Source organism: Equus przewalskii, chromosome 3 (assembly GCF_037783145.1).
Source record: "Equus przewalskii isolate Varuska chromosome 3, EquPr2, whole genome shotgun sequence".
Classification (NCBI taxonomy): domain Eukaryota; kingdom Metazoa; phylum Chordata; class Mammalia; order Perissodactyla; family Equidae; genus Equus; species Equus przewalskii.
This window is the reverse complement of record NC_091833.1, coordinates 59,308,872-59,334,307: the sequence shown is the minus strand read 5'-3', so window position 1 is coordinate 59,334,307 and position 25,436 is coordinate 59,308,872. Positions and strand designations below refer to the sequence as shown.

The following is a 25,436-nucleotide window of genomic DNA, read 5'->3' as shown; positions in this document are numbered from 1 at the left end:
AGTCAAATACTTTATATTATTTGAAAAACTTTTTAGAAAGACAACTAAATACAGAACATTATTTAGGCACCCTCTTCAATAAAGAGACCATGTTTAGATACTTAATTGAGGGAGTATGATGCCAGAGGGGTAAAATATTTCAAAATGAAATACTTTATCTGTGCCGCTTTGCTCTTACAAGTTCTGAGAATGGGTTGTCGTCCCCCAGATTGTAATTGTGCTGGCATGGTGTTCTTAAGCTTCCTTGCCCCGCCCAGCGCCCAGACCTCGCCCGCCCTGAGACCTGGTCCATGTCAGGGTCTGCTCTTCTTCATTAGGCTGTCTTCTACCTCATTTGTAGAACTAGTTAAAAAGAAAACAAACCTACCTCCACATAATTATTGTGGTTGTTATTTCAAGATATTATATTCTAGTTTTTTTATTTGAATAAATTCCAGGAACTTTACCATTATCACTAAGCTTTGGTGAAGGCGTTAAATAAGAATTTTCTCATCCCAGCTTTAGAGAACTCCAACAAATTAAGTGACCCTGTAGAGACCATCTGCCTGAGTTAAACCCAAAATGTGGATTCTATTTCCGGTGCCGGCTCAGTCCATGGCATCCTGAACAAATGCTGCAGGCTCCTGCCAGCCAAATGCTAAGAGTAGAGCAGGATTTTACCAGCCTTTGAGAAGGATTCAGCTCTTTTTCAGAAGTCTGTTAGTGAGGGTAGTTTCTGTTTCCAGAACAAGGTCAGCATGGAAACCAGTTCCTCTGTTTATAAAAATTGATCATTCTTGGGCCTGAATTGATGACTGCAGAAGGCTGCCACCACTTATAGCCTGAGAGCTGCTCAGATGCTCAGCAGGCCTGGGCCTTTTCTTAGCTAGCTGTGGTCCTCTCTGCAACATGTGGCCTCCCATTACATCTCCTTTAATTCCTGTTCATTTGAAAGGTTTAATTGCAGAACAAATGAATATTAGAGATGGAGCTGAAGGGCACATCACATTCTTGCTTGTTTCCTACTTTCTATGAGACTTTGGAAAACTTAATGTTTTTTAAATGGGTGGGCCCTGCAAAGCTGCAGAAAAATATCCAAGAGATGGAAATTGACACCTATGCGTTGCGTATAAAATGTAGCAGAGTCTATAAAAAGCCTTTGGCTTTTTGGAGAAATCAGATTCCTGTTTGGGAATTTTTTTCCAGATGGTGAGTTGGAGGCTTCTGTGGTTCTCACAGTATTTTCAGAGACCTTGGCTTCTGATAGGTAAAACATTCGCCATGGGATGGTGTGACAAACATTATTTAATTGCTGAGGAAATTGTTCAGTGCATCCCACAGTGTTGGATGTAGGCTTGATTCTGTAGGATACAGCTTGTAAATCGTTTTAGAATCTCTCAAAAATCACCCATTCAAGCTTGTGCATCAATAACTGAATCAACTTTCCACTAAATGTTAAGGTACAAATAGCTACTACTAATCAAATGTGTACTGTGCACCAGTCATTGTACTCTGTTCTATAAGCATCAAATTAATTCTTAGATCTATGCGAAGAGGTAGATACTGTTGTTATCACTATGTTACAAATGAGGGAACTGAGGCACAGAAAGGATGAGAAATTTGCCCAAGGTAGTAGGAGTGAGTTTTTGACCCCATATTGTCTGACTCCAGAGTCTTCAAGTCACTATACGATGCTGCCTCCTTGAATAAAAAAGGCTGGGGGAGGGGAAAGGGGAAGTGAGAGTTAAACATTCTATCTGAAAACTTCAGCCAATGAATTGATTTCATTTTAACATTTATTGATTACTGTTATTTATATTTAAATAACATTTTAAGATTTTTCAAATGGATTTTTAATTCATTTTAGCAGATACTTGAAACTGATGCTCCAACGTAGATGAATATTGTTGTCTTCATATTTCCCTGGTCATAGAGATATTAAGATATCTAAACCAGAACCCAAAGCAAGAGTGACAATTGGGATTCAATAGGCTTTAGGTTTATAGTTTTAAGTATGCTATGCCTAATGTAGAATAAGAACTGGTGTATTTTTAGGTCATCAGAAGTCAGAGATAACAGAAACAGACATTTAACAAAAGTCTATTGGTATTACTCTGTCTATATCTAGTATTTCTCCCATAGCCACTGCTTTTTTCCAAATTGTGATATTAAATACTTTATACTTCTTACCAGTTTATAGAAAATCAAGTCTTTGACAATTAAAGCAAGGAAATGCAACAGTAATTTATCCTCCTTGGGCTTTTACAAGGTTGGGAAGGCATTTTCCTTCTGTCTAAATGGTATTTCAATAGACAGGAGATTTAGAGAGTTCTCTCAGTAGCCTATTACTGGGTCTAACTTCCTTTATTTTCTGCACAGTCACATGAATATCAACTTAAGCTCATACTGTAATTCAGAGGAAATAACAGAATGGGAAAATATTTTTAAACGTTACTGGGGTAGGAGCTTAAAGGGGACCTAGAGGCTTTTCCACTTAATTATTGGCAAAGCTGCACATTCATGTCAACAGAGGGGGTGGAATGGAGAAAGACTTTAAAAGAACCATAAGGTTTCTGGAGAGCAGGAATTCCCATTGCCTATAGTGATATTTGAGCAAATCAGAGACACATGGAATTCCTTTATCTCAAAGCATTGAAGTCTGATTGCATCCAGCTCAGCCACCACTCAGCTTGTTAAAATTCCAAAGAAAGATCCTGGGCTTTGAAGAGATCCTGGTTTGAATCCTAGCTCCTCCACTTACTTCACTATGGGTAACATGCTTAACCTCTCTGAGCTACAATTATTTCTCCTCTCCCCATTCTTACAGATTAAATTACAGAGGAAATTTCAGGTGCCTAACACCACTCCAGGCACATAATTTGAGGATTGTAAGGAACTTAGGGGAGTTTCTGGCACACAATAAATGCCCAGTAAGGAAGAGCTGCGATTACTAGTAATATTCAGGATTGTTTCTTCTTCAGGCCTGCTATCATCTTTGGCTCTTTTTATTGCTTATTAGAACCTCTGCCACTGGCTGGGCAAAAAAAAGAAAAGAAAAGAAAAAAGGAATGGAAAGCAATTAGCCCTTTGGACGGAGTAAACGGTGAAATAAGTTGCTGAAATTAAGTTTAGCGATTATGTATGGATTTAATTTTTCTGTTTTCTGCATGTCTCCTATTATCATAAATAATTGAGAGTTAAACATATTATCATCAACAGCAACATCATTGTCTTCATCAGGGACCTGTTCACATGGGCTGAATTTTACATTATCAAAAACTGACCTAGGGGCTGGCCTGGTGGTGTAGTGGTTAAGTTCACCTGCTCTGCTTTGGTGACCTGGTTTCACTGGTTTGGATCCTGTGCACAGACATGGCACCGCTCATCAAGCCATGCTGAGGCGGTGTCCCACATGACACAACCAGAGGCACTCACAACTAGAATATACAACTATGTACTTGGGGGCTTTGTGAAGAAGAAGAAGAAAAAAAGATTGACGAAAGTTGTTCACTCAGGTGCCAACCTTTAAAAAAAATGCCTGGCCCTTTGAATTAATTTTCATCATATTTCAAGTATAGCAGTTGTTGTGAACCCTGGAGATAACTCCTATCAGACATCTCTTGCTTAGAAAAGGTCCTTGTTAGGAGAGGCATCTGGTGAGACAGACTGAGGTTCAAATCCCAGCTCTGCTGCTGGTGACCTTGGGAGAGGTAACCTCTTTGGGCCTGTCTCCTCAGTGGTGCACTGGGGTTCACAATACTTCCTGGGGCTTTGAGAATGAAATGGGATGGTATGTAAGAGCACCACCGTGGTGCCTGACAGTAAATAGCAGCCTCCAGTAAATGGTCCACCTCCACCCCCTTGGTAAATTTAAATGCCTGTTTCTTGGTAATAACACTGTGCCTTTCTTGTGTTTCAAGGATGTGTTTTTGGGGGAAAACAATGGCTTTGGTCTTGTGAAGGATCCATGTAATTTGGCTGGCCCTGGATCTAGGTATGTATGCGTATTTATGATGCCTTCTGCCTTATGAACGCTGATGGAGTTAAATGTTTTTGTTCCTCTCTATGAGAAATTGAAATGTGATGTTGTGAGGTTTTATAGTGTCATGTGCTGTCTTTTCAACTTTTCTAAGCCTTGGGGAACTTTTTTATTTATAGATGACTTTCTCTGAGAACGATACTTATTCAAAATAGGTTTTGAATGTGTGCTATTGAGGCAATGGTTGACTTGTAAAAGTTTAGCATCAGAATAGTAACTGGGTATGTTCTCAACATAACCTATGGCTCACACACAGGGCCTCTCTCATATGACTGCTCTCTTCCAGTTCTGTGCACAAAGGATCAGGTCCGGAGACGAAAGCACTAGAAGAATGAGCATTTCATGAACAGCTTCACAGAGCAAGACAAATCGCAGGAAGCACCTGCAGTAAAAAATAAGGCTCAAAATCATAATTTTTAGGCACTTACGGAAAGAAAATAGCAGGAAAGTCATTTAAAACAATTTTTTGGCCATCAAAATCATTTCTTCTGGGTAGAAAAATATAATGGACAATTTTTTAGAATTTGAATTGTTGAACTCATGGAGCTTTGCTAAGTAGAAATTTCCAAAGAGAGTTTCCCCTGAACCACATGCCTTATAGTTTTAATGCAGCATCATAGGGCTATATACTACAATCTCTTATTACTAATGATAATGCATTTAACTCTCCCTACTACCTTCCATGTTTTTTCAAGCTAGTTCTTTAATTTTTCTTATATTTCATTCAGTAATTTTTCTCTCTCTCTTTCTATAGTCCCTTCTCAATAACTCAACCTAACAGTGTCACTTAGAAGCAGCCAGAGTGGTCAGGAAGTGGGTATCAAGTTACCTCCTTTACTGCCAAGAGCAGCCTTCAATATTATGTGCTCTTGCTCCTGTAGCAGCACCTAAAGTGAAGAAAGTATTCAAGGTGAGGCTGAGGACTTTGGCTCACTTGGGTGCATTAATTAAAAGCTAGAGACGGGAAAACTAACAGTGAACTAGAGCACTGCCAAAAGAGAACTGGTCTGCAGACAAAGGTAAAACTAAACTCAACCACAAAAACTCAAGTAGCCCAGTTAAAGAAAAGATTTGAATAGGTATTTCTCCAAAGGTGATAGACGAAAGGCTAACAAGCACGTGAAAAGATGCTCCACACCACTAATCATCAGAGAAATGCAAATCAAAACCACAATGAGATACCACCTCACACACATTAGGATAGCTACTATCAAGAAAACATAAAAGAGGGGCTGGCCCAGTAGTGTAGTGGTTATGTTCGCACACTCCGCTTCTGTGGCCCAGAGTTCGTGAGTTCAGATCCTGGCACATACCTATGCACTGCTTGTCAAGCCGTGCTGTGGTGGCATCCCATATGCAAGGTAGAGAAAGATTGGCATGGATATTAGCTCAGGGACCATCTTCCTCAAGCAAAAAGAGGAAGATTGGCAACAGATATTAGCTCAGGGCCAATCTTCCTCACAAAAAACAAAACAAAAGAATAGGTGTCAGTGAGAATGTGGAGAAACTGGAACCCTTGTGCACTGTTGGGGAGATTGCAAAGTGGTGAAACTGCTATGGAAAACAGTATGGAGGTTCCTCAAAAGATTAAAAATAGAACTACCATATGATCCAGCTATTCCACTGCTGAGTACATATCCAAAAGAAGTGAAAGCAGGGTCTTGAAGAGGTATTTTCATACCCATGTTCATAGCAACAGTATTCACAGTAGCAAAGAGATGGAAGCAACACAAATTTCCATCCATGGATTAATAGATAAAATGTGGCACATGCATACAGTGGAATATTATTCAGCCTTAAAAAGGAAGGAAATGCTGTCACATGCTACAACACGGATGAACCTTAAGGACATTATGCTAAGTGAAATAAGCCAGTCACAAAAAGACAAATGCTCCATGACTCCACTTATGTGAGGGATCTAAAGTGGTCCAATTCATAGAAACAGAAAGTAGAATGGTGGTTACAAGAGCTGGGGGAGGGGAAAAGAGGTGTTGCTTAATAGGCGTTAGAGTTTCAGATTCGTAAGATCAAAAAGTTCTGGAGATCTGTTTCACAACAATATGAATATACATATTACTGAACTGAACATTTAAAAATGGTTAAAGTCGTAAATTTTGTTAATGTGTTTTTTGCCACATTAAAAAAAATGCTATGAAGGAAAAAAAAAAGAGACATGTGCTCTCAAACTCCATTCTTGAATATTAGGATTCCTGGATACATAGCAACAGATGCTTGCCCCTCAGTCTATTATAAAGGAGGCTCAAACAAAAGCTTTTTTACTATATTCTTGGTTCTTGGAAAAATACAAAACAATCACCAAGGAGAAGCATTCTCAACCAAACTAAGCATTTAACTCATAGATTACCTTCAAAATACACAGTTTAAGTATGGTTCCTGTAAACTAAGAAGATTAGATGTAAACTAAAAACATCATATCAAAGTTTATTTGGGTTGGATCTTTAAAGGGTAAATATTATTTTATTGTGTGTTTTAGGGATGTCTCCCCTTTTTAAAAAGCCTCAACATATAATAAATAAAATGAAGGTACCCGAATGGGTCATTAAAACATGAGACTCCAGTGAGTCCATGTCCTATTGGAGGATGCTAAGCTTAAAAACAGTTCATACCCGGGGCTGGCCCCGTGGCCGAGTGGTTAAGTTCGCGCGCTCCGCTGCAGGCGGCCCAGTGTTTCGTTGGTTTGAATCCTGGGCGCGGACATGGCACTACTCATCAAACCACGCTGAGGCAGCGTCCCACATGCCACAACCAGAAGGACCCACAACGAAGAATATACAGCTATGTACTGGGGGCCTTTGGGGAGAAAAAGGAAAAAAATAAAATCTTTAAAATTGTAAAAAAAAAAACAAACAAAAAAACAGTTCATACCCTACGGTCTAAAGAGCCGTGGGGCAGAAGAGACATCGTTTGTTCGACAGACATTTCCTGAGAGGGTATTTCGTGCCGGGTGCTGAGGGTACCACAGTGAATAAGACATGGGAGGAGAGACCACCCCTGCGCATTGCCGGCCTCTGGGTTTCTCCTCTACCCATTTGGGAACCCACCAAGAAGTACAGAGTAGCCAAGGTTGGGTATTGAGAGGTTCCTGGTAAAGGAACCGCCTCTAAATGAAAAGGTTCATGATGGGGGGGGAAAGGCTGCATCTGAGGGAGACTGGCCCCTTATTGAACCATCTGCATTTATAATAAAGAAAAAATAATGGCGCAGGAAGAGCTAACTGGGTTCTTTGCGGTCTTTTCCATCATATGCAGCATTATCCTTGCCTGGCACTCAGACAGTTTTGTGGCAGGCAGGACTCGGGTCTGTAAAATGAAACATGCCATCTGCTCTCCAAATTCACTTGCATCCTAAACAGGAGCCCCAAATGTGGAATTTACACATTACGGTGGTTTGCTGGAGACTTTCTGTATCCTCACGTTAACTGCCGTGTAACAGGCAGGCAGGCAGGCAGCGCTGCAGACTCCTGTTTGCTTTGTTTTGCTCTCCTTTTTCCCTTTAGAACACACTAACAGAAGTATTGGAAATTGTTGGGTTTTTCCTTGGAGCCTGGAGGACGGTGGTTTAAATCACCAGGCCCCCTGTTTGCTTCTTATTGTCAGTCTCTCTCGAGAGGGAACTGTTATGAGTTTCTTAGGTGAGACTCCCCTCCTTCTTACTTTCTGTTTTAAGAAATGAAAACACTAGGAGACTAACAGAAAGCTGTAAATAAAACCTCCAGATTCAGCAGCCCAGGCAAATGCTTTCCAAACAGACCTCCTGGTGGGCCCCATACTGGGAGAGCGTGAGGCAGCGTTCTTTTTCCCCAGAGTCCGGAGCTGGTTCCCAAAGCAGTCCTAAAAGGCGGGGAAGAAATGTACCTACTTGTTTCTTTTTATATCCTGAAGCCTGTCCTCAAAAGCTGCCTTATATGGGTGCTGGGGGTGGGAGGTGGAGCTAATACAAGGAAATGCCTTGTGACCCCAGGCTTGCCATGTGACATTTTCCTGTCAGAGTTTATGCCTATCTGGTACTTTATTTAAACTTGGTTGTTTGTATGAGGAGCCCAGGGAAGACAGTGTGCAGCTTCTCTGGAGCCCTTCTCCCCATCAAATGCTTTTCCTGTCTGTGTAACAAACTCTGGGCTCGGTGTTTGCCCCTTTCTTCAGAGCTGTAACCCTCGTGTTTGTATCCCACTCCAGGTCACTCAGTTGTTCGGAAAGAGGCCGAGAAGAGGTGCTGTTGCTCAAACACAATCCTAGCCCTCGTTGGGGTGGTTCAGGCTGCAAAGCAGTTAGTGGTGACTCAGTTCCCAGTGAATGTCCTGGACCGCTGGACCATCAGAGGCAGGCTGGCAGAACGCCTTGCCCTAGGCCACTGCCCGCAGGAATGCAAAAACATCTCACAGACCCCAGGGCTGTATCGCTGACCCCCCTCAGCTCAGCTCTGCCTTCCTCTGTCCCCTCCAGCTACTGCTCACAGGCTGCCACGCATCAGCCAACTGGAAGGGATGGTCAGACGGGGCAACAGCCTCTTCTGCTGTACACCCCAGCAGTGGCCCACAGAAGCAACGGTCACAGCCTGGCCCAGCCTCCCAGTCCAAGAGGCCATGAGCCCAACAGCCCAGAGCATGGGATAGAAGAAGGAATGAGGAAGCGAGTCTCACTGCCTCAGAGGCCTGCCCCGCCTCGGGTGAAATGGGCCCATGCAATCAAAGAGGACAGCCTCCCCGAGGAATCCTCGTTGCCTGAGTTTGCAGACCTGAAGCACTATAAAAAACAGCAGAATCTTCCCAATTCAAGCAGCACTTCTGACCCAGACACACCTCTTGGGATCCCAAGCACTCTGGGGAGGATCTCCCTCCGAATATCCGAGTCGGTCCTGCAGGCATCCCCACCACCTCCGGAGGACTATGATGATGAAGTGTTTGTGAAGGACTTGCACCCCAACGCCACTTCCAGCCCCACATTTGAAGCTCTTCCCCCACCCCCACCTCCTCCACTGAGCCAGGAAACCCTGGTGAATAGCTTGGATGACTTTCCTCCACCTCCTCCCCAAGCTGTGTATGAGGCGCAGCTGGACAGCGAGGATTATAAGGAGCCCCATGCCAGGTGAGTGAGCAGACTCTGGGTAGGACAAGCCTTCTGCTGAGGAGGAACAAGGTTTCCCTCACTAATCAGAGATTTTCACGCTCCAGGCTTCCCAGATCCTCCTTCTGTTGGCCACAGGAGAGTCCTGAAGGGGGTTTTTTATACAAGCTCAGCTCATAGACCTGGCAGGACTGTTTCACTTGCTTACCTTGGGTGGATGGTGTGCTAGTGGTCATTGGGCACCAAGTTGTGGAGCAGTGAACACGAAAGCCAAGACCCAGGAGGCATAATTCATTTCCGTGGACATGGCAGGTTCAAAGGGTCCACATAAATAGCATCCGTCTTCCCTGCCTGAGTTCTGAATCAGTTAAGAAATAAGACAAAAGAGGAAGGCATATAGAAGACAAAAACATGACATTTATTGCTGATAGAGCTGATGCTGGAGTGTTAGTCAGCCTTCTGAAACTGAGCCCCAAAATTAAATAGGTTTACCTGCCTAGTCCATGCTAGATACACACACACACACACGGAGCACGAGCTCACAGAGCAAGCCTGGAGGCAGCCTTACTCTCAGAAGGGAAGAGAAGAGGCTAGACTATGAATGCACTATGGCCGCTTCTTTCCAAAGTCACTCCAAGTCCATGGGAAGGAATAAAGAGTAGGGCTATAAAGATCAGTAATGTTTAGGGAACAGCTCTTCTTGGAAGCCAGAAGAATGGAGAAGAAGCATTTCCCAATACATACTCCCTAGGACAAGGGCGATCTCAACACCAAAAAAACACATTGCCGATGTCACCTTTGTAGTAACTTCCTTTCAACACCACATAGTGATTTACCATCCCTACCCTCTGTTCACCTGGACCTTCCAGAAAGCGCTGGAGTCGCACAGCAACATTTACCAAAACTGATTTCCTACTAGATCCATCCCCCTTAAAAGTCCACACCCTCCCTGTGATCAACTACTGGGCTCAGGAGAAGTCCCTTTAGAACCCTGTGGTTTGGGGGGAATAATAACCCCAGAAGTAAGGGAAGCTCCAGCCCTGAGTCTTCCTTCACCCTTCTGTTGACTCCTCTCTTACCACTCTCTTTTTGATATCCCCAGCAGCTCCAGCAAATTTGCCAAGGTGACAATTGCCAAGGAAAGGCCCATGCCTGGTGCAGCCCATTTGGTTAGTAGTCAGATACTGGCTTCCAGATCTCAAGCTTCTGGTGTGGGTTCAGAGACCCATGAGACCAACCTGCCCTCTACCATGGGTGCTCTGCCACAGCTTGCTGGGTCTCTTGGCCAGCAGCCAAGCTTGGGGCAGCTGCCTCCCATCCGGACCCAAAGCCTCATCCATGACCCAGTCAATGGGACTCAGAGTTTAGAAAAGAATGTCAGCTCTAGTCCTCAGAAGACCTCGGAAGACATCAGAACAGAGGCTCTGGCCAAGGAAATTGTCCACCAAGACAAATCTCTGGCAGACATTTTGGATCCAGATTCTAGAATGAAGACAACTATGGACCTGATGGAAGGTTTGTTTCCCCGAGATGTTAACTTGCTGAAGGAAAGCAGCATAATGAAGAAGACCACGCTGAGAACTGTCAACTACCTAGAATGTGAAGGCAAGAGGTAAGTCTTGGACCATTTATCTGATGTTTTCCTGCATCCAAAGATCCTGACCCACGAGTGACATTCCGTCTCAGCCTTAGGGGAATGACTCGGAGGAGCAGGATGTGGGACAGACCGACCTTGAGTTACCAGGCACTTACCCAACAACGAAAATCATGATAGTAATGATAACAATTGCTGTTAATACCTGCTGTTCATGTTCTTCGTGTCAAGCATTGTATTAATTTCTTTATATAAACATTATCTCATTTAATCTGCACAAGAACCTTCTGCAGTAGCAACCAATTTTATCTCCATTTTACAAATGAGGAAACAAGCACAGGGAAATTAAGACCATGCCCATCCAAAGTCATAAAACGCGTGAGTGATGGCATCTGGATTTGAACTCAGCCCTGTGAGCGTGCCTGCTCTCTTAATGATCATACAGTGCCTCTATCTCTGCCACTGCCCAATCTCTGTCACTTACCTCTACAGAGAGCCCCCAGCTGTCAGTACTCAGGAGCAAGAAGTGGTGACCATGACAGAGGCCCCCCAGGTGGAGGTGAACATGGTCTGTTGAAAAAGAATGACAGCCTAGAGAAATAGATTTATTTACTACACTAACATTCACTTTTGAAAAGTTAGGATGGATGTTTCCTCAAATCCTGGAAATCAGGAAAGACCTGAACAGGGGGCACACTCGCGGTTTTGTTCGTGAGCCTCAGCTCTGAAGCTCCCTGAGCAGCACGTATTTACTGTCCCGTAACACGCGTGCCAGCGCCCAGCCCCAGGGTCAAAGGACTGTGAGCTGTCTGTATTTTTCATTCTTTTGATTTCAGTCTTTTCTTGCATGTTTGATTTCCATAAAGGACTACTATGGGAAAGATTTAGAGTGGTTTTTATTTTCTTTTTAATTTTCTATGAAAATATGTGGCTTGACAGACTGGGGCTCAGCACTTAGTGGCTTCCAGACTAAATAAAAACAGAGAACACTTTATCTAAATTTGGGCTTGCATTTCAGAAATTTCCAACTGATCCTAACTAAATTACTAACAAGAATACGGTGTTTTGATTTGAGTGGGGACGGAGAAAGGAAAGAGCTGTGTAGGACTTGCAAGCTATTTGATATGGTATTGGAGGCTCTCCTGATACAAGGCCTGAACAGTCGCCTTGTCCATCCTTTTTCAGATTTACCAAACAGAGACTGATTGAGGCAAAGTGACTTACCAAGGGTCATGTGTTCACAATGATTTACTGAGTACCTACAAGGTGCAAGGCAATCCTGGGTACCAAAGGGACCCAAAGATGCGTTTCTGTGGGTGTGCCAGTCAGTTCAGCATGTGTGGTTGTTAACAGGTCAAAGTTAGGGGCTTCCGTTCACTTCATTCTGTTGTCTGACCACTTGCCGTAGAAAGACCAAAGTAATTTACAAATACATCCTTAGAGAAGCATTTCCTCGCATTACCATTGAGAACATATGTTCTGTCAGTCGATTTAGAAGTGAAAAGGTCGTATAGCTTTTGCAGCACCGAGACCTTCCGGAGGCATTTTAAGCGAGTGGCATGCGCCATCTTCTGGTGAAAATGAGCGTGGCCCTGTTGTGCATGCGCCTGTCGGCAAGTAGCCGTGGTGAGGTTTAGTTAATCAAATGCCCAAGAAGCCCATTTGTAATGCAGTGAATATATGTGGGGGGAAAATACATATTAGAAGACCTTTTTCCTATTTTTTCAATTAATTGGGTTAAATGTAACTATATTGCTTAGAGGAATAGTCCCAGCAAGCAGGAAACTAGTAAAAATGATGACTTTTTTTGTGGTTCTTTGTTCCATAGTAAAATAATGGTCTAGATGTTAAATAATATCACAAGATTGAATAGTTAAAATACTTCTCCAAGAGAACTTAACTTACTTCCAGAACCTGACTTATTCAATGGGCAGGATCTGACTTCTAGTCTGAAAGGCAGCTTGATTATATAGTAAAACAGAACACTAGATGTCAGGTTTCTCAATTCCTAGTTTGTTCTCCAGCCTTGAAACCCCCTGCTGTGTAATCAATGAGTAGATTTCACATCTTGGATTCATTGACCAGCAAGTTCCAGATTTCCCAGGCTTATGTGGGGGATCGGGCTCACGTGAGAAGGAACAGTGATGTGTGCAAACAACAATTATAGTAGGCATCAGAAAGATTATGGGCAACCATGGGAGAGTAGGAAATAGCCTAAAATATGAAATAGTAGGAGATAATCTAAAATTTGTGCTGCATCTTGAATATACTTTCACATTGATTGAGTCGTGGCTCCGCATTGTCTTTCTGTGAAATAGGGAGTCAATATTGTTGTTTTACTTAGCACAAAAGGAGGAGCATGCAGAGAGGTTAACTCACTTACCTAGGGTCATCTGGCAAGTCCACAGTCCTGGCTCTCACTCCTCTTCCCAATACTGCCTTCTGTGGTTTTCCATCCTGAGTTTGCCTGGCTTCAAGAGCCCTCCACACAGTAATCACTCAGTAGTAAATATTTATTAGTTCATCCTAATTTCTGGGAAGAAATTGAATAGATTTTTTTACACATTTCTGAATGGACAGATGTGGTGAAATGAAGTTTCTGGTATGTGCTATGTGTGGCTATACTTTTTGCTCTCTGTGACCCAGAAGTGAAGACAAGGAAGCCGTGGGCATGTTGGTTCACTGTCCTGCCTACTACAGTGTGTCTGCTCCCAAGGCTGAACTTCTGAACAAAATCAAAGATATGCCAGAAGAGGTGAATGAGGAAGAAGAGCAGGTGGATGTCAACGAAAAGAAGGTAAAGAAAGAATTGGGGGCTGTGTTCTGCTCTCCCCAGCAGGAGGGGAAGGGGCCTGTCCGTCACCACCCTCACCCAAACCATCACTGGACCCTGGACTTGCATGGCACTTTGAGCAATTTCCTTATAGCTCTTCTGTCATTTTCATTTTTACAAATGACAGTAGTGTAGATTACAGGGAATAAATTATTTCCTAAGTCTCACAGATGAGACTAGAACCCAGGTCCCCTGCCTCCTAGTCCAGCACAGGGACCCTGACACTTTCTCAGAACTGACCAGCCAATGCCAATGAACTGTGTGATTTTCACTTCATGTTTCATGGTCAAAAGGAAAACTGGAAAATCTAGAAACTTTAAGGAAAGAGAGATTGATTATCAAAAGACATTTCTGAGAAAAGGTAATGTTAATCTTGAGGTTCTCCAGCTCTCTTTCCAATAACCCAATGAATAGCTTGAAAGCACAGTATTGGAATTTAGTTGTTAGCATGTGATACTCCTACAGAAATCTTAAATGTTAAGCATTTTAAAAATGACCATGACGCTGCTGCTGTCTTCCCACATGCCGTGGAGATTATAGCCCCAGAGGGTCTGCCTGCCACTGTGCTTACAGCTCTTCATATAACTCAGGCCTGCATGCTGAAAAAGGACTCTTTGTTAAAGGTTGTCTCTTGCTGAGCCTGGAATGTAAGTGGTTTTTGGTGGTACCAATTCTAGGAGGAACATTCTCATGTGATTCTATTTCATTGATTCTATAATATGTGCCTCTTGCTTATGTGCTAGGATGAGACCACAGGATATGGACCCTGCGAGCAGGGAGTTACGGGGCAGGAGGATTTCGGGATTTTAGAAGCATCTCCATCAGTGGTAGTCTTCTCCCTCCTACTGGTCTGGCTCTGGGCTCACAGCACGTGGGTGACATGCTGACGCCGCCACTGTAGTAACACACGCTCTCCCCACCCAAGGTTTTCCCATTTGAACACCTGCTTCATAGCACACCTCCTGACACATCCCTTCCTCAGCACTGCTGAGCGCCCCCGTTTAATGGGTCCTCTGACTGTGAAAAAACCCACCTCGCTCTAATCTGTCTATATTCATAGAAGAGGGAGCTATATCAACACCATTACAAGTACCAAGTTTCCGTGACATCTTTAACTGAACATTTTACACAGTTTTTGTTGTTTTGTTTTTTGCACGTAGGCATACCCTACATTACAGTAGCAATGTGGCAAATTAGTCATTGCTTTTTCCTCCCATCTTAATTTTAATTGTTAACTGCTTTTCTTTTCCATCACTTTATTATCACCCTCTCACTCTGAGGATTAAGTGGCAAAAGAGTATTTTTAGACTGAGAATATGAGGGAGTAGAGGGTTAATCCTCTGGGAAGCAACATTAGGGACCGTTCTTGAGCACTTCTATGTTCGAGGTGTGGGCTATGTTTTTTATGTAGTGCTGTATTATCTATTTACACAAAACTGCTCTGACACCTGCATTGCCACATTTTACACGGAAGTAATCAGAACGTGTCAGAATGAGTCAGGACAAAAAGAGAAGAGGGGGCATTCAAGACAAAGGAAGAGCATAAGAAAAACTTAGAGGTGTGAAAACACATAGGAAGTGTGCGTGCTGAGGAAAGGTACTTCCAGTAGTTTGATATTTTGGAATGTAAAACACAAAGACTCGTGATTAGATTAGAAATTACCAAATGTAGAGAATAACACAGGAGGGCCACCAATAGCAGAAGATGAGGCTGGGAGGATCCACAGGAGCCAGAGGCCATGCAGATCACACGGTGCTTTGTGTGAGATGCTGAAGAGGTCGGGTTTACCGTGTGACGGTGGAGAGCGCTATGCGATTTTTTGTTTGTTTTAATGAACTACAAGTTTATTAATGTGTAATAGAATTTTCATTAGCGTCACTTGCGTTTACACATCTGATTGGAAACAGAAAATATGTGAGCTTTAAATGATGTTGTTGAAGGTATCTATTAGTATGTCTATAACGTTGAAAATGCATTTTTCCTCCTGGTCTACAACAAGCTTCTCTAAGGGTGCTTTTAAAAACTGATGCTTGGTCAAGATTGATCCAAGGCAGAGTGTAGCCTTCCACCAACTTTTGCGAAGTAATCATTTGTTACCTAATATTTAAAGTTATTAATAACCTCAGATATATTTCTAGGCATGAAACTCACTAAAAGTCCATGGAAACTAGAGTCCTGATTTATTAATAAGTGTTTTAAAAATTGAAATTAGCATTTTAAATCAATTCTACTTTAATATCTTTCCTACGTATACATGATAGATGAATTATAATATTCTAAGTAAATAGAAGAATTAATTAAAATATGAAACACTTTCATTGTCTGAACTTCTGACATACACAAAAACTAAAGACAGCTTAGCAATTAGAGCTTTCACTTCTTTGGCTAAAATTTGCTATATCTATTCAGGAAAAGTCTGCTTAAACAGATCCCATGATTCTCTATTCTGAAGGCCAAAAGGCTTTGGCTTAGAGACTTAGTGGAATATTTCAAAAAACAAAAAGAATCTGTTCCTCAGAGCTGGCTTTCCCCAGCAGATCATTAGCAACCCAGATGGCTCTCAGCTGCCTATGTGTTGCTCTTCCTTCATTCTTGAAGTTCCAAGCTTCCCTCTGGTCTGTCTTCCTTTCAGCCTGAAAAACTTCTTTGGTGTTTCTTTTAGAATAGGTATGCTGGTGACAAATTCTTTTAGTTTTTCTTCATCTAAGGAGGTCTTTATTCTGCTGTCATTCCTAACGGATATTTTCACTGGATATGGAATTCTGGGTTCACTCCTCTTTGTCTTTCAGTACTTTAAAGTTGTTCCACTTCTTGCTTCCATGGTTTCTGATGAGAAATGCAGTTATTTAAATACTTGTTCCTCCTATTGCAGGGTGTTGTTTTTCTCTGGCTGCTTTCAAAATTTCCTTCTTCATCTTTGATTTTCAGCAGTTTGATTAGCATGTGTCTGGGCCTGATGTCTTTGGGGTTTGCTAAGCTTCTTGATTCTGTAAATTTAGGTCTTTCACCAAGTTCAGGAAGTTTTCAGCCATTATGTCTTTAAATATTTTTTTATGCACTAATCTCTTTCTCTTCTTTTGGGACTCCAGTGACACAAATGTTAGATCTTTTGATATTATCCCACGAGTCCTTGAAGCTCTGTTCTCTTTATATCTGTTTTCTTTCAGTTCTTCAGATTAGATAATTTCTATAGGTCTCTCTTCATGTTCACTGACTTTGCTATCTCCATTCTGCCAGTGATTTTTTTTTAATTTCAAATATTAAATTTTAATATTTAAAATTTTAAAATTTCCAGGTTTTTTTTTTTTTTAGATTAACACCTGAGCTAACATCTGTTGCCAATCTTCTTCTTTTTTTTTTTCCTTCTTCTCCCCAAAGCCCCCCAGTACATAGTTGTATATTCTAGTTGTAGGTCCTTCTGGTTGTGCTGTGTGGAACACTGCCTCAGCATGGCCTGATGAGTGGTGCCATGTCTGCGCCCAGAATCCAAAGCGGCAAAACCCTGGGCCACCGAAGCACAGTGCATGAACTCAACCACTTGCTCATGGGGCTGGCCCCTCAGTTATTTTTTTTTTTTTTTAAGATTTTATTTTTCCTTTTTCTCCCAAAGCCCCACCCCTCGTACATAGTTGCATATTTTTGGATGTGGGTCCTTCTAGTTGTGACATGTGGGATGCTGCCTCAGCATGGCTTGACAAGCAGTGCCACATCCATGCCCAGGATTCGAACTGGCAAAACCCCGGGCCACCAAAGCAGAATGCACAAACCTAACCACTCGGCCACGGGGCTGGCCCCCCCTCAGTTATTTTTTTATAGTGTCTGTTTCTTTGCTGAGAACATCTATCTTTCCATTCATTTTAAGTGTTTACTTCTACCATGAAGCATAGTTATAAAAGCTATTTTCAAGGCTTTGGTAATTCCAACATTGGGGTTATCTCTGAGTTAGCACCTGTTGATTGTCCTCCCCTGAGAACTGCTCGCTTTTTTTTTTTTTTTTTTGAGCAAGATTAGCCCTGAGCTAACATCTGCTGCCAATCCTCCTCTTTTTGCTGAAGAAGACTGGCTCTGAGCTCACATCTGTGCCCACCTTCCTCTACTTTATATGTGGGACACCTGCAATAGCATGGCTTGACAAGCAGTGTGTAGGTCTGCACCCAGGGTCTGAACTGGCAAACCCTGGGCCACCAAAGCAGAACATGTAAACTTAACCGCTGCACCACCAGGCCAGCCCAACTGCTCACATTTTACCAGTTATTTTATATTGGGTAATTTTGTATTGTATTCTGAACATTTTGAGTATTCTGTTGTGAGACTTTGCATTCTGTTAAAATCTTTGGGTAATGCTGATTTTTTGTTTTTGTTTTTGTTTTCATTTTAGCAGGCAATCAACCTAGTTAGTTCAGACTACAAGTTCTGTCCCACCTTTGGGGGTGGTTCTGTGTGAGTTCTGCTTTCAGAGCCTTTGCCGTGTTGTACAGGTCTGTCCCACACATGCACCTTTCTGGGGTTAGTCTGGGGCGTGGCTAGTTGTTTCTGTCGTAGCTCAGTTCTCCAAGCCTTTGCTGTGCTGCTTTGGGTCTGTCCTACACATGTGCAGCTCGTGGGTGAGCCTGGACTTAAGTCAGTTCAGACACAGAATTAGGGGATCTTCTTTTCCACCTCTCTCCTATCCAGTATTTTCCCCACGCTCTGTGGCTCCCAGCGGCCCATTTTCCTGGGCTTCCAGCCTGTGCTGCCGTGCTGTTCTGTATGGCTGGGACCACCCTTAACAAAAGAGAAACAATAGCGGGAATTCTCCTCATGCTCTTTGGATCCCATAGTCCTTTTCCCAGTTCCTCTGACCAGAAAGAAGGATTTTCTTTTGGGGTTTTAAGTGCCTGTGCCACCATTGCACAGTGCAGCCCTGCAAGTGGAGCCATCCTTGGGGCAGGGCTAGGGGAGAAAAAAAGAGAAGGGAGGGGGAAAAAAGCAGGATTTCCCCCACACTCTTTAGCTCCCAGAGGCCCCTTTTCTAGTCCTCTGGTTTTAACGGCAGGGCTTTTCTCAGAGTTTTTGCTCCCACACCCTCTGTGCAGTCCTGTGTTGGGGCCGTCCTCAGGTCAGAGCTAGAACAGAAAAGGTGGGGAGACAGGAGGCTCACCCCCATTCTAGGTGTCACCGCAAGTCTGGCTCGCCCCCGCCCCCCCAGTCCTCTGCCATACTTAACTAGACAGAGCCCTCCTCGGCGTCAGGGATGCTGGCTGTAGGAAGCAGGAGGCAGAGGCTGCGTGGACTTAGCCATCTTGGCCAGCTTCGAGAGTTGCCCTCCCAGGGTTTATCAGTAGCAGAGAGAAGTGGCAGGTTTGCATGTTAGAAAGGCTCTCTGGCGGCTGTGCGCAGAGTGAGACAGGAGGGAGAGCGGGTAGTTGGGAGGGTGTTACAGCTGTCCAGGAAAGTGTGCACACGGGTCTAGGGCAGTGCAGTAGGAGCAGTAAGAAATAGAGGGATTGTTTTAAAAAAGGGGTGGAGGGAGTAACATGGACAGAACCTGGCAATAGATTAGGCAGATAAGATGTGGAGCATGGAAGAGAGGAGTCGAGGAGGACTCCCAAGCTCGTGGGGCGTGGGGCGGGGGTGACCATCATAACTCGAACAGTGAAACAGGGAGGTCGTTGGGGAGGGACGATGATGGGCTTTGTTGAATTTAAAGAAATTTAATATTGTTTCTAGTGTGTCAAGACTTCCTGGTGCCCAGAACCAAGAGACCATACTAAGTAGAAACGACACCTTTCTGGTCACATGCCTTCCTGATAGGAAATGGTAGAGAACCACTCTTCACAGAGAATGTGCTGGAGAATTTTTGCAACAGCAGTCGAGTCCCCATGATCTTTCTGCTTTGATCAGGTCACACAAGATGAGATGGAGGTTTGATCCAGTTACAGAAACTGCCCCTCACTTCTCTCTTGGGTGAAACTTCAGCTAAGAAAACAGTCGCATACTGCTGCCTGGATCCTCCCATTTAAAGCCAAAGAAAGAAAGAAACAACAGCAACAAAGCCTGTTCTCGAAATGTCTTTATCTAGTCCTAGTTTTTACCGGCAGGAGCCTGAATTCCACTAGGTCTCTGAACCCCAGCCATGTGGCTGGAAGCCCTGAATTACTCGTTCGAGATGAAGACAGTCAATCAGCAGAGGCCAACTGTGTGTTTGTGGTGATGTTATTGGCAACGCTGTCAGCACAAGTCCTCCGAGCAGAAAGGCGAGCAGTGCCGTCTTGCGTTGGGGGGTGGGGAGGGGTTGGGTATTCCCTGGAGGCGTCCCCTAAACTGAGTGGGATACATCCCTCGAGTTGCTGCCTCATCTTAATGATAGCACACACACAGAAATAAGAACTTGAATGTGTATTATACCTTTATGTTCTCCAAAGTGCTTGCACAAGCTTTGTTTTATTTGAGCCCCATAACATTCCTATGAGCTATTTTAATGTAGTGATTAAAAGCCTGAAGCCTGGAGCCAGATGACCTGCGTTTAAGCCTGGCTCTCGCACTTTCTGGCTGCATGAGAGTGGGCAAGGTAATAGCCTCTATCCACCTCAATTTCCTTGTCAGTAAAATGGGGATAAAAATAGTACCCACCTCATCAGGTTGTTGTGAATAGCGATTGACTAGTACAGCACTTCAGTCGTGCCTGGCACAGAGGAGAGCTCAATAACTAAACATCCTTATTAGTTTTAGGCAGGTAGTATTATGCCCTTTCTAGGATGAGAAAACAGACCCAAAAGGTCAGGTGACTTGCCCAAAGTTGAGTTCCCTTGAGCTGGGTCTCCTGAGTCCTGGTCCCGTGTTCGTCCGGAGCTGGAAGGAGGTGGGAGGGCCCAGCAGGACTGCTGCATGCAGATGGTGAGGTGGGAGGGAGGGTCTGTTAAACTGTGTTTAGAGAAAGAACCCTTATAAATAGCATCTTGCGCAGCGCAAGTTAACAGTTTATGCCAGGCGAGAAGTTAAGTGGGTAAATGCCAAGGATTTTGCAAATCAAGTACCTCCTGAGAGACTAGTATGTTATTAACAAAACAAAACCAAATCCCGAAAAGTATCTTTTCTCTCTCCCCCAGTGAATTCCGCCAGTAGAAGTTGGTAATTTTTTTTTGAAGAGATCTGCCTGGCAAAGAAATGGCTATTTAGTACAGCCAACTTTCCCTTGTTGCCTTTAGTTACTCAAATCCCTTTTAACTACAAATTTTTAAATCCAGATTTCCATATTTTAAGGGCTTGGTAAAAGAAAAAATTCAAATACCATCCAAATATGCAACATTGGGGCCAGGAATGATGCTGTGACTGCTCAGTAATACTTGCCTTTGCATATATGGCCAAGCCGTGGGAGATTACATGACAGCCCAGCACATAGCTTTGGAAGATCAAAATGCCAGTGTGCATTGGTTCTTCCTGCAGAAGCCTCCCTGGGTCACCCCTAGATATTTTCATTGCATTCTTTCTTCCTTATGCCGTGAAGCCTGGAGCACATGTCAGCTCCTGTACAGATAGGCTTACCATTCTGTCCAACACTGAGGTCTTTGAAAACAAAAACAGGGTCTGCAGAGGAAAGACTGAATGGATTGTCCTACTGAGCCCGATTCCTGTTCAGCTGTGTCACATTCTTTGACCCGTCCTCAACCGTTGAGCCTGCTTGCCTGGTGGCTGCCCTTTTAGCACTGCTGACCTGTGTAGGAGCCCGATGGAGTTGGTGAGCGAGTCCAGCAGAAACTCAGAGGAAGAGTTCACCCATCTCCTCACCACAGCCCCGGACACGTGAGGGCAGACTAATCCTCACCAGTTCCTGCTCATTTGCAACTTAAAAATCATCACACCTGTCCCCAAAAATATCAGCTTCTGAGAGCCATAAGGATTTTGTTAAATATCAAATAAATTACTAATGAAAACACTTTGAAGTTCCTTTCAGAAATGATGACACAGGGGCTGGCCCCGTGGCTGAGTGGTTAAGTTCGAGTGCTCTGCTTCGGCAGCCCAGGGTTTTGCCAGTTCGAATCCTGGGCACGGACATGGCACCACTCATCAAGCCATGCTGAGGCGTCATCCCACATGCCACAACTAGAAGGACCCACAACTAAAAATACACAACTATGTACTGGGGGACTTTGGGAGAAAAAGGAAAAGTAAAATCTTTAAAAAAAAAAAGAAATGACACAATATTAGTTTCAAAAGAAGTCATGTTTATAGGAATAATGAAAAACACAAAGCTGTTACTTCTTTTCTTTCTACTATTTAGGTGGGTGTTGTGATTTTTTTTTTCCTTTAGTGAGGAAGATTGGCCCTGAGCTAACATCTTTGCCAGTCTTCCTCTTTTTTCTATGTGGGACACCACCACAGCATGGCTTGATGAGGAGTGTGTAAGTCTGCGCCTAGGATCCAGACCTCCAAAGTGGAGTGCATGAATTTAACCACTACACCACTGGGCTGGCCCCATCTACTATCTAGTTTTTAAAAAGCTTTTTCTAGAAATTATACTTCTCATCATGTGAGGTTGAAATGGATCCCAAAACATTCGAATGCTTAAGCAGAAGGCCTTTTCCTGAGGGTGGAATGTTAATATAACCTGGTTTTCTATAAGGTATCGTCTGATGACATTTAGAGTGGCAAGCCTAGGAAATGCAAGCTACGAGGTTAAAAACTGCTGGACTGACTTCATATGATGTCAGACTCTCTCGTTATCAGTCTGAAAACAGGAATGATGACATTTGGCTTGTCTTAACTCTGTCCAGCAGGAATGCTGGAGGATGTGACTGCAGGCAGTGTTTGTTTCTTCTACTGCTTTCTTTTCCAATATCCTTGCTCTTCTCTTCATAGGAACTGTTATCACAATTAAAGATCACACCTGCTGGGTATTTTGCTAGTGGTACCTAGCAGACGACCTTGCAGGCAAATACCGCAGCAGCCAGCCAGGATTCTTTTATGGAAAAGGATGAGTTTTCCAGAAAAATATAAGGAAAATTAAACAATTAACATTAAACAATATTCTCTCCCACCTGCTTTTTTTTTTGGTCCAGACTCTTCAGTTGAGGAGTAACATATACTATACAGTTTTTTTCCACTACTAAAATTGTCTTTTGGGTTGATTTTGTCTTAACTAAACAGCTTGAGGAAAGCCAAAGATTATAAGCCCTGATGAGAACACAACAGATGGGAATTTTTTTTAGCCACTCTCCAGCCTCTGGGATTAGGGAAGTTGAGAAGACAACACAATGTCACCATTAAGTCCAGGACATCTGGACATTTCAGAAACAGTCTGAACCTCAGTAAGAATGAAGTACCTCTGGTGGTCCCACTCCAAGATGGGCAGATTGTGCAGAAATAAATATTTCTCTATATCATTGTGATTATTGTATTCTCTGGTGTTAATTTTGAAGAAATAGTACAAAAAGTCATCAATATTCTTCAATTCCATTAGTCAAAAATGTTTACATTTTTTCCCTTTTCTTTTCCTTCCTTTAAAAATGAAGATTTACTCTAACATAGAAGTTGTGACCCCCCCCCTTTTTTTTTTTTTTTTACCAAGTTTCCATTTGAAGCCACACAGCTTGGATATATAGATAGATAAGATAAATTTTTTATATATAATATAAAAATTTTTTTGAGCTGGAACCTTTTTAGTGGTAAAGAAATAGGTTTTAACCAAAAAAGTTTATATCCTTTTCCATCTGGCTACCTTAGGCTAAGAGAAAAATGAAAGGCTAATTTAAAAACCCATGCAGTTTAATTTCTCTTGCAGCAAAGAAGTAGCAGACACTCGATATAAATGAAGTCAAACTTGAAACCACTAAGACTTTTATTTTACTTCATTTGCTCAGTTAAATATGTTGGATATTTGTGTAACTCTGTTTTATCTGTATAGAAATTTGTAATTAAGGTGGCAAATTACATAGCTCTAGTAACTGAAGACTGGGGTGTAGTGGGAAGAAGGAGGGGTTGAGTTCTGATAAAGGTCTTGGTGTGAGTATTTATAATGATTGTACAAGCCGTGACTAAAGGCAGGCTGACCTGAGTTCAAGGCAGCCCCACCTAATGGTACATGTGTCTTAGGCCTCCCTTCACCTCACTAAGTCTTAGTTTCCTCACCTATTGCCTGTGGATAAAATAACATCTCCGGGATTGCTGGGAAGACGGAGTGAAGTAATCCATGGAGAGTTTCTCGCTTCCTGCGTGGCACATGGTAATTGTTCTACAGGTGGTAGCTGTGATTAATATTCACCCCAGCTCTGTGACCTTGGGCAAGTCCCTTAACTCCTTTGACTCTTGGCTTCTCTATTTGTAAAATATTTACCCTACCTGCCTGTGGTATTGTTGTGAGGATCAAATGAGAGCATGTCTCGAAAAGACTTAAAAGTGAGTAGTTAACAAACCGGCTGGGAAGGCAGAGCTGTACACAGCATGACACAATTGAAAAACATTATGAGCATATGTGTGATCAGGTGTTGGCCTGTGAGGACTGAATAGGGTCAAGGCAGTTCTAGGCATTCAGGGAAAGGAAAAAATATTGTGGCCCAAGGGCGGGGGGCAGTCCATAAAGAGTAGGGGTGCCTTCAGCTGAGCCTCGAAGAGAAGACAGGATGTGGCTGGGAGAAGTGAACCCTGCTTCCCTCCACTCTGGCTGGCTTAACTTTGCTGTGTCTCCTCTGGTTACAGGCCGAGCTGATTGGAAGCCTCACCCACAAGCTTGAGAACCTCCAGGAAGCAAAGGGGAGTCTGCTGATGGACATCAAGCTCAATAACGCCTTGGGAGAAGAGGTGGAGGCCTTGATCAGTGAGTTCTGCAAGCCCAATGAGTTTGACAAGTACAAGATGTTCATCGGGGACTTGGACAAGGTGGTAAACCTGCTGCTCTCGCTCTCGGGGCGCCTGGCCCGGGTGGAGAACGTCCTTAGCGGCCTTGGTGAAGATGCCAGTACTGAAGAAAGGGTAGGTGGCCTAGCGACTCAGTTCAGTAAGTTTTCCTCTGCGCCCTTGTGCACAGACGGGTCAGTTAGACACAATTGTTTCTCTAGAGAAGATTAAGATCTCTTTGGGGCAGGGAGAGAGTCTGATGTAGAGATAACCAGGAAACAGAGAAGAAGGCATCTTCCACACCAAGATGTAATGCTCACACTTCAGGCTCAGGGAATACTGCGGAAAGTAAAAATAAGGGTGCCAGAGTTTCTTTCCTTCCTTTCTATCCCAGAAAGAAAACATAAAAGTGTGATGGGTGTTGACATTCAAACAGAGAGAGGCACAACAGAACTGCTGGGATGAGGAGAGGGCCCAGGCACATGAGCTCACGCTCCAGGAACTCTGCAGGGGAGGGGCTGCAGGGTGCACTCAGTGAGGGTGCTCCCAAGTGTCGCCACCGCACCCCTCACTGGAAGGAAGAGGACAGCGAACAGCGGTGGGGATACTGGATAAAATTCAAGTACTTCCTCTTCGTCAGACACTGGGCTTACGCACTTTGTGTATAGTCTCATTGAATCCTCACGACAGACCAGTAGGTGATGGAGCAGGATATGAGGAGTCCTCTTGCAGACCCCAAGTTTTATTCCCTACATTGAACTTAATTCCATAGCTGCAGAGCATTCTTCATGTACTCATCCGTACAGCAGATGTTTACTGGGTGTCTGATATGTGCCACTCACTGATCTGGGCGCTCGGGATGCAACTGTGAACAAGGCAGACAGATCCTTGCCCTTATTAAACTTATCAAGTGGAATCAGACAATACTTGTGGCTATAGCTATTTCATACATATGTGCCAGAAGATGGTCAGTGCTCCAGCCGTCAAGAAGCTCCTTTGTTTTCTGGCTCCTTCTCCTATCTGCAGTGCTTTCTTTCAGTGCTATTAGGGATTTCCCAATTGTTTCTCCTAATAGATTGCATTAAAAGGAAAGA

The 25,436-nt window shown here is 43.3% G+C and overlaps 1 protein-coding gene and 1 long non-coding RNA gene across 9 annotated transcripts in view; one reads left to right on the top strand and one right to left on the bottom strand.

Moving 5' to 3' along the window:
* The window catches only part of LOC139082551 (uncharacterized), a 66,677-nt gene that overhangs the window by 10,775 nt on the left and 30,466 nt on the right, over nt 1-25,436 (bottom strand). The window contains exons 2-6 of one of the 2 annotated variants that reach the window (XR_011538652.1): nt 13,080-13,229; nt 9,311-9,460; nt 6,646-6,829; nt 4,848-4,905; nt 1,758-4,400 (exon numbers count right to left, since the gene is read on the bottom strand). This is a non-coding gene — a long non-coding RNA (uncharacterized lncRNA). Of the gene's footprint in view, nt 1-1,757; nt 4,401-4,847; nt 4,906-6,645; nt 6,830-9,310; nt 9,461-13,079; nt 13,230-25,436 lie in introns of those variants that run through there. The other variant, XR_011538651.1, reaches the window with a different exon arrangement.
* The window catches only part of SHROOM3 (shroom family member 3), a 249,737-nt gene that overhangs the window by 220,058 nt on the left and 4,243 nt on the right, over nt 1-25,436 (top strand). For 4 of the 7 annotated variants that reach the window (XM_070614569.1, XM_070614575.1, XM_070614573.1 and 1 more), the window contains 5 exons: nt 3,900-3,973; nt 8,215-9,123; nt 10,205-10,714; nt 13,343-13,493; nt 24,205-24,477. In XM_070614569.1, the coding sequence (XP_070470670.1) occupies nt 3,900-3,973; nt 8,215-9,123; nt 10,205-10,714; nt 13,343-13,493; nt 24,205-24,477 (1,917 nt within the window). The remainder of the gene's footprint in view (nt 1-3,899; nt 3,974-8,214; nt 9,124-10,204; nt 10,715-13,342; nt 13,494-24,204; nt 24,478-25,436) is intronic. The other 3 variants (XM_070614572.1, XM_070614570.1, XM_070614571.1) reach the window with 3 other exon arrangements.